This window comes from Symsagittifera roscoffensis, chromosome 5 (genome assembly GCF_963678635.1).
Source record: "Symsagittifera roscoffensis chromosome 5, txSymRosc1.1, whole genome shotgun sequence".
NCBI classification, from domain to species: domain Eukaryota; kingdom Metazoa; phylum Xenacoelomorpha; order Acoela; family Convolutidae; genus Symsagittifera; species Symsagittifera roscoffensis.
In genome coordinates, this window is record NC_087066.1 from 61357519 (window position 1) to 61375204 (window position 17686).

General features: G+C 33.0%; 2 protein-coding genes across 4 annotated transcripts in view; both read left to right on the plus strand.

The window, feature by feature from the left end:
• The window catches only part of LOC134846929 (uncharacterized), a 167821-nt gene that overhangs the window by 55283 nt on the left and 94852 nt on the right, over positions 1-17686 (plus strand). The gene's annotated exons all lie outside the window — the stretch shown is intronic.
• LOC134846816 (neuronal acetylcholine receptor subunit alpha-9-like) overlaps positions 10068-17686 on the plus strand; it is a gene marked incomplete in the record, with an annotated part of 37060 nt that continues 29441 nt past the window's right edge. The window contains 1 exon segment of the mRNA XM_063864211.1: positions 10068-10550. Coding sequence (XP_063720281.1) covers positions 10487-10550 — 64 coding nt within the window.

Below are 17686 nucleotides of genomic sequence, written 5' to 3' on the forward strand. Positions count from 1 at the left end.
GTTCCTCTAGCCATTGGATGCTCGTTCTTGTGTTTGTTCGTGATCTATGTACTGCATATTATAATTTACATTTTATAAAGTTTTGTTAGTTCTTATTTTTTAGTTATGATTTTGATCAATTGTTTTCGCAAAAGCGTTTTAGTTTTAGTTCAGTTATTTTTAAGCGTTACTCACACTTGAGTACCTCGTGTCAAAAATTGTGATGTGGTCACAAAGCGTGGATGTAGTACGGTGGGTTAGGCCGGCTATAAAGCATGCTCAGGATGTCCTCTCTGGTGGGTTAGGCCAGGAAGGGGAGTAGGATTTTGTGCTGGTTTTTTAAGGGGTCCTGTCTTGTGTTTACGTTTGTATTATATTATTTTTTGTTTTTCTTTTGTTACGTTGGTTGTGTCCTTTTCTCAAAAACCAAATTGTTTGTGGTTTGGGTTTGTCTTTCGACTTTTTTGTGTTTTATTATTTCTTTCTTAGACTTGATAATAATCTTCAAAAGAATAATTTATCCAGTTTTAAGCTGGTTCAATCCGGTTTCGGTACCGTGATTTTTCTTTTCTTAGTCATGCTGTTAGTTTATGGTTTATGGTGTTTAGTAAAATACGTTGGTTAGTTTGGTTATTATATAATTCCATTCCAACCGGGTTAAAGGAAAAGCGGAAACTTGTTATTGCTTGTTTGAGTTGTTGCTAGTGCAAACTTAAAACTTGAATTCATTATTTCAAACAATTCGTCGTGGGCGAGCTGTGCGATTGTGGATAGAATTTCTGTGCGTTTAAACAGAAATTATAGAAACAGTTATAACTGCATTTCAATCGTATGAATTTACTGCTTTTAAGGTGAAATTTTACTGCTTTTTGGGATTAAGTAATTTATTTGCATCGTATATTAAATTTACTACATTTGAGGGAATAATTTAGAAATGAATTTAATACTTTGAATTAATTTTTACTATATCATTTAGTGCTATTGGTTTGATAGAGTTTAAAATGGAAAACAGTTTATATATTTTTTTGTCTTTTCTTTTTTTGAAGGTGATGGTGATGTGAAGGCTAAAGAGAATACAAGTTACTGAATAAAATGGTTAGTTTGGTTTTGAATTAGTTAGTTTGAAAATTATTAAATTCATAAAAACCTTTAGTCATCTGGCAAAAAGCCGTGTGGAAAAATGTCGTGAATGGCGTCTGAGGTAGTTAGTTGTTTTGCTAGTGTGCGTATTATGTTTTTAGTTTGCAACAGTGGCCAAAGCAATTGTAGTGCTTTGATGGTTTTTAGTTCTTCGGTGCCTACTGCAAATTCATGAGGTGTGTTTTGGATTAAATTATAAATTTTATGGTTATATTTAGTACTATAAATGAATTCTAAAATGGGTTCTTTTATGGGTTGAATATATTCATGCGGAATGATCAGGGGTCGGGATTCTTCGTCGTTGAAGGTCTTCGTGAGGGGACAAAGTATATACATTTGAATGATGGGATCATAATTTCGAAGGATTTTTAATGCAATACGTGAAGTTTAGAAAAAATGCTGAGCTGTATTTGGAATGAATGAATTGAAATCTGTGGTGGGGTTGACGTGATGGTGTGTGTAAATGAAAATGATTTTGGATAAAGCTAGAGTAATTATAAGTATGTGTTTGCTTAGTTTTCAACATGATGTCGTGTGAGCAGTGCAAATCGCGTTCTTTTGGTGTCAGGAAGCCAAAGGTTAGTGAAAATGTTTGAAATTTTTTGTGAAATGATTCATATGCTAGAATGTCTGATAGTGCTTCTGAAAAAATGTGATCATGTTTTTTATCGAGTATGTTAAGTATGAATATGTATGATGATTTAATAAAAAAACTTTTCTGTGATTTAAGGATTAGCGAATTTATTGCCATCAAGAAATTGGTCTTGATTAGATCTGATGATGGTATGATCGTAATTTTCAATTGAGTAGTCGTTAGCGCGGGTGCAGTGAATGTTTTTAGTAATTTTTTATATCCTACGTATGTAAATTGTCGTGTAGTGAGTGCTGTGGTTAATCTGACCAATTCGTCTTTATTCCTTTCAATATCGATAGAGGTGTTATAGAGTGGTAGTGTAAGGGGGTTAGTGAAGTTATAATGAGCTGTCCAATGAAGTGTGAGTATTAATACATGTTAATCTACAAAATGATCTGGTTCAGGGTTAGAATCTGATTGATTTAGTGTGTATTGGGGAAATAAAGGTAGAGTTATTTGAAGAAAATTCGTTGTATTGGTATGGTGTGGATGATTGATATATTCTCGGGCGAAATTGTTGAATAAGTTGTGATATCTGAGTAAGTGTCAGAGTTCATGCCGGATGATTTGTTAGCTTGTGGTGAATCAAGTGGCGGAAAAGCAAAAAGTGGGATAATAGAGAGTAGATTTTGGAGGTTGGCAGGGTGGGACTTTGATCGGTGGAGTGATCCAACTTGTCTGCTCATCGTGGGCTAAAAAAATGATTATTTTGAGACTGAAAAGTGGTGGTATGGGGCTGTTCAATGATTTGTTCGTATGTATCGTCAATTGAAGGTTGTTGTGTCACTATGTGTTGGATGGGGCTTTGTATGTGGCTGGTTCTTAAATTTAGGGGGTTTGTGATTGCTAAGTTTCGAAAATTTCGTGAGCCAAAAGATAATGGATGATTATTTGGCAAATGGGGTGCCGTAGGTATTGCGTTTGTATTATTATTTGAGTCATCGTATGGGTTGGGATTTGTTGATAGTTTTGTATTGTATTCCTTAATTTGTGCATCTAGGAGGATTTTATTTATTAATGATGAAAATATTCCAAAAAATCCTGCAAATAATATGCGTGCTACGCTGGCTTTTCTGTTTATTTGTGTATGTATTGCGCATGTGATAAAAATTCCTTTTAGTAATGAAAAAAGAAATCCAATAAAATTAAACATTGTGTATAAGATAGTCAATCTTTCTAAGATGTAAAATGGCCATACTAGAAAGGCTAAGATTTCGTTTTTCAAATTTACAAAACTAAAGATATTGATTGGTGATATATCTTGTGGTCTATCTTTTTCACCGTTTAAATATATGTAATCTTTGCTGTCTGTAAAATATCCGCTGTAATTTTGTAGGTAAATGTCTGAAAATCCTGCTGTTTCTGCAAGTTTTCGTAAATTTTGGTCTATTGATTGTCGTTGTATAGTGTCCATTTGTGTTAGTAGTTCTTGAAACTGTTATGTTCTAATGTGATGTTGTATATCAGAATTAGAATATATACCTATTGATTGTAAATCAATATTTGGGTTGCGAGCGATAGCTCGAATGCTTTCTGGTGAAAACGTTTTTAGTGGATGCATGCGTGTAGGGTATGGTGTAAGTAGATAGTATTTATCTTCATCAGGGTTTAATTGTACGACGTTGTGGCATTTTTCTGATCCACATGGAACTGCGGTATCCCAAAAATATGTTCGTCTTGAAAGTATATCAAAAAAATGTACTTTATTTTTGTAGAATATGGGGATTCTTTTGTAACAACGTTTGTCTTCGAAAACATATAGTGGTGATACTTTTTTGGTGCAAGTTTAAAACCATAAAGAGTTTCCTTCATAATCAAAAAAATTTGATCTATTTCCGGATAATAAATATCCTGCGTATGGTATTTTGAGTACTGCTAATGCGAGTGACAGTAGAATTTGTGTTCTTCCTAATTCGCATAGTTGGAGTGTTTCTAATTCAGAAAGTGACATTTCTTGAAAAACTCTACTAATTGTGTAGTCTAATTTCATATCTTAAAGAATATCATAATATATTGCGCCAAAATAGATATTGTTCATTAATGATAGTTCTTGTAAACGTGTACTTTCACTGTCGTATGGTTCTAGTCTTACACCAGGATTTCCTGTGCTTTTGCGGAGGTTCACTGGGATGTATGATGCATCTTCGTTTATTAGGTGATGTGTTGCATAGGGGTCAAATTTTATTTTTCCGGTGGTCATGTCGAAAACTTCGTCGTATTCAACAAGTATTTCGGAGTATTGTGTTCTGTAGAGTGGGTTTTTGTATTTACATGCAGATTCTGTTTCGTGAACTATTTGAAAACGTGTCAATTTATTTTCGATATTATGGATGTTTCTAAAGTTAGTACTTAGTCTTTCAATTTGGTTGACTTTTTCAAATGGGATTGATTCAATAAAATATTTTTGGTGAAATTTAATCATTCTAGCGAGTATTTTGCAACTTGGAAAACTGTGCAGGTTTCTTCAGGAAACCATTCTATGGTTGCTTGTGTGCGTGTTGTAGGATCGCAATATCCTTGGTCATTTTTGCAAGGGAGTCTAATGCCCTGGTAGAGGATTGTTTCGTCTTTTAAATCTCGTGTTAATTGTACTTTTTCAAGTTGTATTTTCCAATTAAAAAACATTATTTGTTGATATCCTTTATTTTTTGTATCTGCTTTGCAATTTGATGGGTCATTGATACCTATATGTGGTATCCAGTGTTTATCATGGAGATCGCATGTCAGTCGTTTCATGAAACGGAAAATTTCTGTCTAGTCTAATGTGACCTTGGTTTTTTTCAAGTTCTGCTTGATGTGCTGAGTCTGAGAAAACTTGAAAGCTTACAAGTTTTCTATTTGTTCCAATGTTTTGAGTTAAATTTAATCGTCTAAGTTCATTCTTACAATCTTGAGGGTTAAAATATATTAATCTTTCTATATTACTCTGATAGAAAGATTCGTGGTCTAGTCGATTTTTATTTCCGTTTGAGACTTGTGAGCAATGTACTTTCTTTTCGGAAAATGTTCCTGTAAACTTGTAACCTGTTAATGTTGTTGATCTGGCTTTTGGGTATAGTGTTGCTATTACATTTGTGCTTTCTATAGCTTGTGGTTCTGATTCGCATTGTGTTACTTGATTTATAGCGTATTTGTGTGTTTTGAGTAGGAAAAAACAAAATGTAACCTTTTGAGACCTCAAGAAAAAATCTCTTTTTTCAAAGAAAAAAAAAATTTTGCTCTTTTTTTAGTGAAAAAGAATAGGAACATGTCGGTAATCGTAATTTTGATTAAAAAGACATGTTTTTCTGCTCGGGTGAGTCAAACTTCCACGAAACTTCAAAAAAAAACGACCTTCATGAGGTCAGAAATTGTCACTACACATGTCTTTCGTCAATTCACCCAGTCTTGAAGCAAACAGAACTTTATAGATGTAAAGAAAATCAAGATCCACTTGACGGAAAATGAATAGCCAAACGATTGGAAATCAAGTCAACTAGATTGAGAAAACTAAAATTCGCACAGAATCAACCGAGTTTAAAATAGTCTCAAAAAGATTGACATGATATGAAGCTATGGGTCTACAGATACTTATACTCGGCTATGTTCACGTTTCTTTGGCTCAATTGAAAGCATTTCCACAAAAAAGGGTTAAATTATACAAGTGTCGAGAAAATGAGCGAAAAACTCAATGGTTGGCAAAGATGTCGTTCGTTAATGAAGCCTTCAAGAGTTTAAGTCTCCGCGTTGAGGAGAGTATTTTTGATGAAAGGTTTTTGAGCTGACATAGTCAAGCTTGGGAAAGACATTTTATGCAAACAATCATTTCAAAGCGTAAAAATGCACTATAAAAACAATCATCAAGTAATTATTAAATTTAAACTGCATTGCACCACATGAAAACATTTTTTGCTCACACTTTGATAAGTTCTTTGATAAATTGAAGACACAATTTTTCGGACAATTTAAGAAAACCAGACCTCACAATTTGACCCGAAACAAACCTGTAACTTATCGATCAGCTGCTTGATGAAACTTTGCGCCACTGATTATTTGTCAAAAAAATATTTTAGAGAATTTCCAACTTTGCAGATACGTCGATCAAAAAAAACAAATTTTATGAAAAAAAAACTATATTCATCATTACTTTAAGCACATTTGCTAAAAACAACATTTAGAAAACAATTAGACGAAAGCTGTTCTTTGGCCTAACCAAAGTATAAAACTTTCAAAATGAGTTAATGAAGACGCTCAAACATGTGTCGAAACTCTCCACGAGCCACGACTAATAAACATCAAAACTGAAAAAAAATTAATTAGAAAAACCACTTTGATCGTCTTTATTATACTCAAAAAACCCGTAAACAATCTTACGACCTTAAAAAATGACAATTTTGTTGTTGATTAATAACCATTTTGAATTTGTATAAGATTAGGAAGGGTTTCGTGCAAAAACTATCCTTAAAAACAAAAGTTTTTGTCTGATTATTGGAACCGCGCAACTTTTTGAAATCAAAAGCTGTTCTTGAACACGAAAAATGGCTTTTGAGAATTGTTAAACTCTATCTTCATATTTTAAATTAACAAAAATTTTTATATATATTTTTGAGCATTTTTGGCCATACACTTACACAAAACTATTAAAAATTTTTTGAGTAGGGAAAAACAAAATGTAACCTTTTGAGTTCTTGTAAATGTAACCTTTCTCAAATTGAAACCTTTTGAAAACGAAATTTCGCTGCTCGCAGTTTTAGTGAAAAAGCAATGAATCATGTCGGTAACCGTATTTTTGATTGCAATGACATGTTTTTTTGCTGGGGTGTGTCAAATTTCCTCGAAACTTCAACAAAAACGACTTAATGATTTCAAAAATTGTCACTCTCATTGAATTACTACACATGTCTTTCGTCAATTCACCCAGTTTTGAAGCAAACAGAACTTTCTAGATGTAAAGAAAATCAAGATCCACTTGAAGGAAAATGAATAGCCAAACAATTGGAAATCAAGTCAACCAGATTCAGAAAACTAACATTCATACAGAATCAACCGAAGTTAAAATAGTCTCAAAAAGATTGACATTATATAAAAATATGGGTCTACAGATACTTATACACGGCTATAATCACGTTTCTTTGGCTAAAAAAAAGCATTTTTACGAGAAGAGTATAAATTTTACTAGTGCAGAGAAAACAAGCGTAAATCGCAACTTATATAGCGAGGGAGATTCTCTGCCTCAGAAAACCACAAGTCTAGGTGGCTCGTTACCCAATCTGAATCTTTTTCAGACCTTAGCTTGCTAAGTCTCAGTTTTATAGTAGGTGAAACCCTCAATATCACGGAAGAATGGTTGAGATTTTTATCCATCGTTAATAAAGACTTCAAAAATTTGAATATCCTTGTTACCGAGAGATTTTTTGATGGAAAGTTTTGAGCTAAAATAGTCAAGCTTGTGAAGGAACTTTTAAGCAAACAATCATTTCAAAGCGTGTAATTTTAGGCGCACAATTTTTTGTCTGTATGTTCCTGATTTCCAGAGACAAGTTGTCAAAACATGTTGAAATTTTGTCGGAACGAATAATAAGAACAAAGGACCATCTTTGTTGGGGGTTCCTTTCAGATTGCACAAAATAAACAGTTTGGTCTCGTAGCTTTTTTGAAACTATTGAACTGACAAAAATTTAGGCTCATTAAAAACTAATAAGAACTTGATCAATTTTTTTTTTCGATTGGAAAAACAAAACAAACATCAAAAATATTTGAAGTTTTTTTCTGAGCATGGGAAATTTTTAATTACTGCAAAACAGAACCCATTTGATTTACCGGGAGCACTGTCTGCACAATTTTTAACGATTCAAACTGTCAATTTTGAAAAAAAAAAATTTTGAGATCAATTCGAAAAAGTTTTGGATTCTCGTTCTAGAATCAATTTTTTTTGATCTTACACCTAATTTCTGTTATTTTTTTTGTTTTTTTTTTACAGAAATTTTGGGATGGTTATCTCGCAAGATTTTGCAAGATTCTTGCAAGATAGCCTCCCTCTTTCAAGATTCTTGCAAGATAACCTCCATCTTGCAAGATCTTGCAAGATAACCTCCATCTTGCAAGATCTTGCAAGATAACCCTCTTTTGCAAGAATCTTGCAAGATCTTGCAAGATAACCTCCCTTGATCGACTAGGGAAGGTCGGAAATGATGTCACATCTATGGGCTAGTTCACAATTTAACTGGTTAAATTTATAATTCTTGTAGAAATTTTTAACAATATTTTGCAATACAATAGAAATTGAAACTTAACCTACAAAAATTATAAACCATCATTGTAGCTTGTTATTTTGCCAAAATCTTACAAAACAACAAATTCTCATTAGAAAAGAAAACGATAATCGAAGCTCGAGTAAAGTGTTTTTTCGGATATACTTTTTTAAAATTTGAAAAATCTATAATTCTTTCTTTTTGGAAAACTTTGATCAAATTTTTGTATACTCACTTTTTTATCATTTCGACCTTAACTGACCAAGTAGTTGTAGCGTGTCTTTTGATTGACTGGAAAAGCCAAAAATATTTCATTTTTGGTTCATAATTTTAGAACCGAATTATGTAAAGTTTTTGTTTCTGCCGAAATTCTAGAGCAAGTTTTGTGTTCTTTTTCATTTTTTGTTTACAATCAACCAGGGGCGGATCTAGGATTTTATCGAGGAGGGGGTGGATTTTCAGAAAAACTTCAAAAATTTTGACGACCTTTTTTAATTATTTTTTAGGCCAACAAAAATGATTTTCCGTGCTCTCGTAAAGCACTAAAAGACAAATTTTTGAAATAACAGGTCAAAAAACTATTTTTAAGCACTTTTTGGAAAATTTTGACAAAAAAATAGCACTTTTTGGCGCGCGCTCGCCCTCAAAATTAGTATATATTGGAGCCGAAGGGGCTTTAGAAAATTTTAGGGTCGGTCGGCCCAAAATGGAATTTTTAAAAAGTACCAAAGGGGGGACCCTTTGGGTCGGCGAGGGGTCGAATCCCATCCCGCACTTGCAATCAACCCATGGGGAAAAAAGCGTTTTAAAATTGAAGTTTTGTGCTTTTCATCCGGATAATGTAATTCAGCACTGTAGATCAGATGTTTTCAGCCTTGTTTTTTCAATCGAGCAATAACTGCATTTATTTAGTGTTGAAGATTCACAAAAAAAAACACTTTTTTTAGCTAAATTGAATATACTTCACAATTTACACATTCCTAAATTTAAAGACTACTAAAAGAACCAAGTTTAAGCTTCGTTCCTTATTTTCTGGTTTTCGGTTTATGATCAAAAGGTTAAAAATTGATTACCTGTTTGAAATTCTCAGCTGAACGGGAAGCTAGTTGCATTTGGTGTTTTTTGAATTTTCATTACTGTTTTATTGAGATATGCACCAACTCAATTTCGTTTGCTCATGATATTCCTATCCTGTACAACCTTCATTTGTTACACCCTTTTTTCTTGAGTCAGATCGATTGGAGACAATCAAAAAGAGACTGATCCAAAAGTAGCCCACAAGAGCTAGCATGGAATCTTCCGGCGACAATGCTGAGATCAAAAGAAAAGTTTGAACTTCAATTTTATTCTCCAATTTTTGTGTTTTTTTTGTTATTTTTTTTCGTAGTCAACAGAAATGAATCATATTAACATACTAATTATTTACTCTGTGTGAAGCGTATGACTTGAAATTTTGATTTTAAAAAAATTATCGTGAAAGTTCAGATTGGGAGCGATTATCCATCCAAGTGCTATCTGAAAATCAGAACATTTTTTTCAGAAAATCAGAGCGTTTTTCCGACACTAAGAGAATTTTTGAGATACAGTGTGAAACCAGAGTCGCATTGAAAAACTTGAAAGACCAGAAATCGCGAGCAAAAAAAATCATAAAAAAGCGTTAACCCCGACCTATAAGAGTGGTCGGGACAATTTCCGGCCTGATACATTTTCCTATTTTCACTAACTTTCGTAGAAGATTGGAGCCTGCAGGCTTTTTCCCAATTCGAGCATTTTGAAGTAGTTATTTCTGGTGTTACAATGTTATGAGTACCTATTTCTGAAGAATTTTTCATCATACTAAATATAGTTTCATTTCAGAGCGAGCCTCTGATTACCGGTTAGTTTTCTTGTCGCCAACCAAATAGTTTAAAAAGATATTCCAGAAATCCAGTCAGCCGTTTAAAAGAAACCAAACACAAATGAGCCGTGAAAACAAAACAAGCAACCGGAAGTCATAAATTGACATGCCTAGACTGAGATAAACGCATGTAATTTACTCTACCCAACAAAAGGCAGCACAACTTTTTCAGGGCCAATCTAACGGCGATATGCGTTATTATGTGTTCATAACCTGTAAGATGTTAACTTATTTCAACCTACTATTTGATCCTTTGGGAGCATTTACTTTCCCCAAAAAATCCAGCCCTCATTGAGCGCTTTCAAGTGACGGGCACCCTTTTTTTAGGAATCAAACTTCGAGCACACGTATAAGTTTTACAACGGCTTGGTTAAAAAAGCTCCGCTTGGATTGTTGATTTCTTTTTTTACCTATTTGAATTGCTATCAAATTAGATGTGAAATGATTCTTGTTAAAATAGCCATGTTCTAAACATTCAACATTACCTTTCTTTTTCTGTATGAAAGCGCTAAGTTAGCTTCAGACGGCATTACAAATATGTTTTGACACCCTGGTATTGATACTTTCCTAATAACTTATCAATTCAGGGCCGTGTCAAAAAATCTAATGGCTGGTGGCTTACTAAAACTTTACCTGTTCCTCGTGATATACTGTTTTATTTGTTTCGCTGGTAAGTAACGTGCTTCCTTACTTGATTATGAACAGTTGGATTATGAACACAGGGATTATAAACCAATCATTATTTATAACAGCTTGAAGACAGTAATTATCTAACAAAAGATTTAGATTGACTTTTGATTTTTTAGTTAAAAAATGGATTTCCTAGATTATTAGAAGTGTGTTTCTGTAATCTGATCTTTTAGATCTTTTTTCAGTTGATACAAAACTGTTTTCCGCCTCAGATGAATTGGATTCAGTTTACATGCAACTTCTAAACACATCCTAATTGCTATTTTAAAGTCCAAAAAAGTAAAAGTCAGATCTCTAAAAAATACATTAGCATTTCCAGAAGCGAGGGAGTCTTTAAATAATGTCCGGAAAAGGAGGGGGGGGGGGTGCTAACAAAATTAAAAGTCAGGGTATTAAATTTAAAATTTTTGACTTTTCTTTTTTTTTTTTTTCATTTTTTATTATAAAAATTAAATGCCGTCAAATCTATGTACAAACGAAACAAAGATACGTGGAAATAAATCATTATCTAATAACACTTTGGAGACAGTAATTATGCAACAGAGGTTTAATTTGATTTTTTAATTAACAATTAAAAAATATATAGATTATTAGAAGTGTGTTTCTGTAATTGTTCTGACTTTCGTAACGAAATCAACGGAACGTTTGTTCTCGGGTGGGTTTTTTTTTCAGAGAAATTTCTGTTTTTTAACTAGCCATTATTGACGGAATTTTTCAAATCATTCAAAAAGTGTTGTTGTCCTGACCCTAAAATTGAAAAAGTTATTGAGGTTTAAAGTTATTGGGGTTTAAAGGTTGTCATTTTGGCTAATTTGGGTCAATTAACGCACGATATATTTCGCGCATTTGATGCGTAAGCGGAGATTTAATCCGTCTTAGAAATCGTTCCAAGTTAGTTGAAGGAAGCCTATTTGCCATAATTGATTTGTTACTAGGAGCAAAATCTATCACTTTGATCTGTGAATGGCATGTGCAGGGATGTTTTTGACAAAAAATCTCAAATTTTCACAGAAAAAATCATTTGTTTAATCTATTACATTAATTTTTTCTTACTAATACTGCTCCCTAGACCTTAAGATGTAGTCGGAACACTCAGGTCTTTGCCTTGATACGAGTAGTGTTGTCTCTTCCGTGTGATCATTTTTGTTTTATTCAAACTAATTGTCGCATCAGATGAATTGGCTTAGGTTTTCAAGGTAAAAGTACAAAAAATGGAAAAACCCTAAATCAAATTTTTAAAGCCTTTTTACCTTGACAGCGGCGTCTTTAACAAAAGTAGAGACTGTGGGGTTGTTGTTTGTCATTAAAATTTTAAAATATGGGCACAAATTTGAAAAAAAAACTTGTTCTGTTTTTATGAATTTTTTTTGTTTCAGAGTTAAGTGCACTCAAATCTATAAAAAAACCCATCAAACAGAGGAGGATCTAAGATTTTCTCGAGGGGCGAATCTTCCAAAAACTTTTAAAACTGTTGCCAACTTTTTTTAAATATTTTTTTTAGGTCAACAAAATTGATTTTCCGAGCTCTCCAAAGCACTAAAAAACATTTTTGAAAAAACAGATGAAAAAAATTGTTTTTTAGGCACTTTTTGGAAAATTTTGACCAAAAAAATTTGGCGCGCGCTCCCCCTCAAAGTTTGTATACATTGGCGCCAAAAGCGCTTTTAGAAAAAATTTTAGGGTCGGTTGCCAAACATGGATTTCTTAAAAAGTACCAAAGGGGGGACCCTTTGGGTCGGCAGGGTGTCGAATCCCTGAGGGAAAGGGAGCGTCCCCCTAAATCCGCACCTGGTATCAAAGTTATGAGGAGATACACCATTATCTACCACACTTTAGAGAGAGTAATTATCCAACAAAACAATTAGCTTGATATTTTATTTTACAATAAAAAAGTGGAATTCATAAATTGCTAAAAGTGTGCTTATGGAATCTAGTTTTTGCAATCTTTTTTTAATTGATTCAATTTGCTTGCCACATTAGATGAATTGGTTTAAGCTTACATTCAACTTCTAAACACATCTAGATTGCCATTGAAAAGTCCAACAAATGGAGTTAATTGATAACTCATATCAGGGATATATATGAGGGGACATATCGGAAAATAAAACAAAGAAAACAAAACCGGTCCCTGGAAAACTGAAGGAAAAACTCAACTGCAAAAAGGTAAAAACAACCTTGTTGATGGCAACTACTGCAATGATCTTATTTACAAAAAATTCTTGGAAATCTTAACGAGGGCTGCACAACTAAACGCAAATGCCGGATTTTTTCTATAGCTTTCGACAGTCTTAGACCTGAAAGGTTTATAATCAGACCTGTGGTTTTTACTCCTCACATCAACAAACTTCACCTTGATTGTAAAAAGCATTTGCGTTTGTTATTGCAGTTGATGACAAATTTTTTTCACAGTGAAAATAAGAAGTACCTGAAAAAAACTAGATATCAAGGAAACGTGGTTCAGCGGCGGAAAAGAAGCAACGTTGGAAGAAGAAGATCTCTAAAGATGGTTTTCAATTTTCTACTAAAAGCAAGACTGATAAAAAGCACTTAGAAACAGGGGCGGATCTAGGATTTTCTCGAGGGGGGGCGGATTTTCAAAAAATTTTCCAAAATTTCGACGACCTTTTTTTTAGGTCAACCAAATTGATTTTTCGAGCTCTCCCAAAGCACTGTTTTGCCCTTTTTTGGCTAAATTTTCTTTTTTTTTTGGCGCGCGCTCCCCCTCAAAGTTAGTATATATTGGCGCCGAAGGCGCCTTTAGTAAAATTTTAGGGTCGGTCGGCCAAAAATGGTTTTCTGTAAAGTTATCAAAGGGGGGACCCTTTGGGTCGGCAGGGGGTCGAATCCCTGAGGGGGAGGGGAGGAGGCGTCCGCCCCCCCCCCCCTAAATCCGCCCCTGCTTAGAAATTAAAAAAACTGACTGGAACGGCAAGACTGCGATGTCTTAGTATCAAACCGCATACTAAAGATTTGGGAGATTTGGGCGTCCGCCCCCCCCTAAATCCGCCCCTGCTTAGAAATTAAAAAAACTGACTGGAACGGCAAGACTGCGATGTCTTAGTATCAAACCGCATACTAAAAATTTGGGAGTAGTTTTTGATAAAAGGCTCAACTTCAAAGAGCAAATTAAAAAGTTCGAAAAACGGACGGTCAAATCGCTATCAAAGATCTATGGGTTGGTGATTTTTTTAAAATAAGATTCAGTTTCTCCTGTTATACAAAACCTACATCAACACTATTTATCAATATGCTGTCCTGGTCGATGGCAAAGTTGCTAAGTCAGGAAAAACTAGAATAACGACAAGATAACGACAAGATAAAATGTATCAAGATTTCTAAATTTGACAGCATTGGACATCACAAGCTTTGCAATCCGTAAACTGTGTGTATGGAGTTTCTCAAGCTCATGGCGAAACCATGAAAAATATTTTTTTAAATGAAAAATATTTTTGCATATAAACATTCAAATCATCACAAAAAAAATTATTGCAACGTTATTTGAAAAAAAAAAAAACAATAGAAAAAATTACTAACCAAGCGCAAATCAAAACGAAAAGTCGAAAGGATGGTTGAAACTATGTTTAACAAAAATTGTCGAATAGACAAAATTACACTTAAAAACCTTGTCACTAATGGGTGATTGTAATTTTTTGCAATTGGGCATTTGAAGATGATCGAGGGTAAAAAACGTCGGTTTTTAAAAAAAAATTTCTTGAATAAGAAAAATAACTGTAACTGAGCTGAACTTTGCTGAACTGATTGTTTCTGTAATTTTAAGTTACTTTGCTTATATACATACCTTTGAAATTGAAATGAAAACCTTTGAAATTTGAAAAAATAATTTGATATTTTTCCCTGTATTTTCTAATTCTTTTGAACTAAATCATGGTGGCTCAGAAATTTTTGGATTTTTGTTTAATGACCAGCCATTGTTGTGTAGAGTGGGTAATTGCTTATTGTCTTTAAAAGTTATGACGACTAGAGTCAGGTGTTTGGCTTGCTTAGAAAGTAGCTTATTGGATATTTTCGATCTGCGTTCTCGATTCATCAGTTCCCCAATCATCAAGTTGTCAATTGAACCTGTCTCAACAGCCATTCCACTTACTTTTTTCAGTCTCAGATAGAATTCAAACTAGTTATCTGAAATATTGATGTTCAGTCCCAGAAAAACAAAACAACCTCATTATATGGAACAAATTTTGAGGTCGTCTCACTATTTGTTTTTTTTTTCCTATGAAATATTTGAGCTTTCACAGTTTTTTTTCTCCGACCAACTTCGACTTTTTAACAATATTTTGTTTAAACGGCCACAAATCGATAATAACGGATGCTTATGATGATTTTTTGACAATTATAATTGATTATATTTACCAAAATTAGATGCTTAAAGGATTTATAATTGATTATAGTTCGGACAAAAAACCCTTAAAATCAGTTATAATCAATTATAATCGTTTATAATCTCTTCTTTTGCCGAAATTTTGTCAATTCAAAACTATATTCGATTTATGTCTTATGGGTTATTATTTTTGTGTCAATAAGAAAATCTCTAAAAGAGAGATCTCTTGAACACTTTGGTTCATCTGAACACAAATTTTTGCCACGAAACAAAAATTTCATGGAGATCCTTTTATATGAGTGGAAAGGTTCCCGCGGTAGATGAAAAATGAATCTTCCGAATCAATCATGAAACTAAATCAATTTGCCGATGTTTTGGTGTTTAAAAAAGCTTAAAATATGCATGACAAAACAACTATAATGGGGAAAAAATGAAAAAAAAAAACTTATAAAATTGAACTAATTGGAAAACTTCAAATATAGTTTTCTCATTTTTCATAGGAAGCAACGTCTACAAAAAGCATAAAATATAAGCAGTATAGATGCAACTTCGAAGACAAAATGAACAAACAAAAGGGATTATAAAAAATTATAATCGATTATAATGGATTTTTGTGCAAAACTAATAAACTAAAATTTTGAATAAATATAACGGTTTATAATCAATTATAATCGATTATAATTGTATCGAAAAATAGACGAATATATAATCGATTATAATCGATTATAATGGATTATAGTTAATTATAATTTGATTTTAAAAAGAGAGATTGTAATTGATTAATAATTGATTAAAATCGATTGTTTCTCAATTTTTGTAGGACTGGTGCTAAAATCGTAGCATAATCGATTATTAACGGTTGAAACTGCATGCGGGCGTTTCTTAAAATTATCTAAAAAGTATTGTTCTGAGCTCAAATTAAACAAAACGTTCAATAAAATTGAGGCCACTCTGGGATAATTAACGTGCAAAATACGTCTTGCTATTGACGCATGAGTGGAAACTTAATCTGTCACAGAAATCGTGCTCAATTAAATTGAAGCTTGCTACTTCGACGGGACTATCTCCTGAACGAAGGACCGAATGCGCAAAAGTTTCCAACTAATCAACTCTTTAATTTGTCCAAAACTAACTGAACTTATCGCTTTTTAGTCCAAATTAATAAATACTGAGCTGTGCATGTCGCGCATTTGATCCTTCACGCACGAGGAATTCCTTCTTGTTGTTCCGCCTTTCGAAGAAAACGGAAAATCTATGTTCAGTGTGTTTTTTTTTGTGTTCAGTCAACTTCGAAATAATAGTTTTCGACAAAACTTTTTTTTAAACCCCATTAAAATATTGACTTCTTCCTGAGTTCAAATCTAAAAGGATATTTTACCTCCGATTATTTTTTGTGAAGTTCTGAGGGTTTGAAAATAGCCAAATTGACTATTTTCTGGACTAAATTATGCGCGCTTTGCAGAATTTAATCATATTGCTGAGAACATAACGCGAAATATTTATGCTTGGCGGATTATCCCGCACAACAAAATCGTTCCAAATTGATTTGAGGCTAGCTAATTGGTCATATTAATTTCGTACAATCAACATTTCACACTTTGATATAGTCAAAATTTGATAGGTTTTCAATATTTTCAATTTCCAAAAAGTATTCGATATGAATTAAGGGACAGTCGGAAAATTCAGGGCTCTGCCCTGATATACGAGCAGTCTTGTTGGTCTCTTAATTCTTTGTATCTGCGAAACATATCACTTTGTATTTTACATAGCGTTTGGAGGTTTCTTGTGAAAGTTTGATAGATTTTGTGATTCAAAGTCACGTTTCTTTTTAATTCAAATCACTGACTTGAACTGGTCAGAGCTCATTAGCTTCTATTTTTTTTGGCAAATTTTATAGAATAAGGTATGAATTAAGTCAACTAAAATTGTATTACCTACTTTTGCACCTGTCATATTGCACCGGTCATATAGCTTCATTAGCTAATTTAATCACATCTATGAACTTTTTTTTAAAAAGCATCCATTATAATGAGCATATAACCAATTTCGTGGTCTGATTTTTGCATCTGTAAAAGGCTATAATGGATTTTTTTCCCGCAAAAATCCGTTATAAATAGTTATTCTTTCTTTTGTTGAAGAAACTGACTTACTATTTGTGCTCCGGTTGGTTATTTTTTTCTCCCGACCAGTTTCGACTTTTTACACAGCCTCTTCACGAGGTTTTTCTATATCACCTGAAATCTTTTACTTGTGCTCATTACTCAATAAAATTTGAGGATTTAGATATTGCCGTTTTGGTAATTTTGGGAAAATTAACGCATGAAAACTTTCAAAATAACTTAAAGTAAGAGTCAAATTAAATTGTTCCAAATTGATTGGAGGCTCAGTAAGTTACTCCTAATAATGCGTAGCCAATCTCGAAATATATTTCAAATGTGTTTAATCTTTACCTGTATATTTTATCAATTTTTGACAAATTTAAACTTTCTGATGTTGTTTTCATTTTGATTTGGTTGATATATAGTGTGTGTTTTTTTCTTCAATATCAGATTTGCTTCTATCTCTTTGATTGCTTCTTTTTCTAAAAAATAGAGAAATATTCATGTCCAATTAGTTTAATTTTACCGACCATCATCCTCCCATGAGAATGTTGAGTTGTAACAGTTAATTCTTGGCAGTGACGGTTTTATTGTAATGTCAGTTTTGAATTGGTCTAATGATTTGCTTTCTGTTGTCTGACAGGCTCTCCGCTTCACAGTCTCTTTTAATTTTATCAT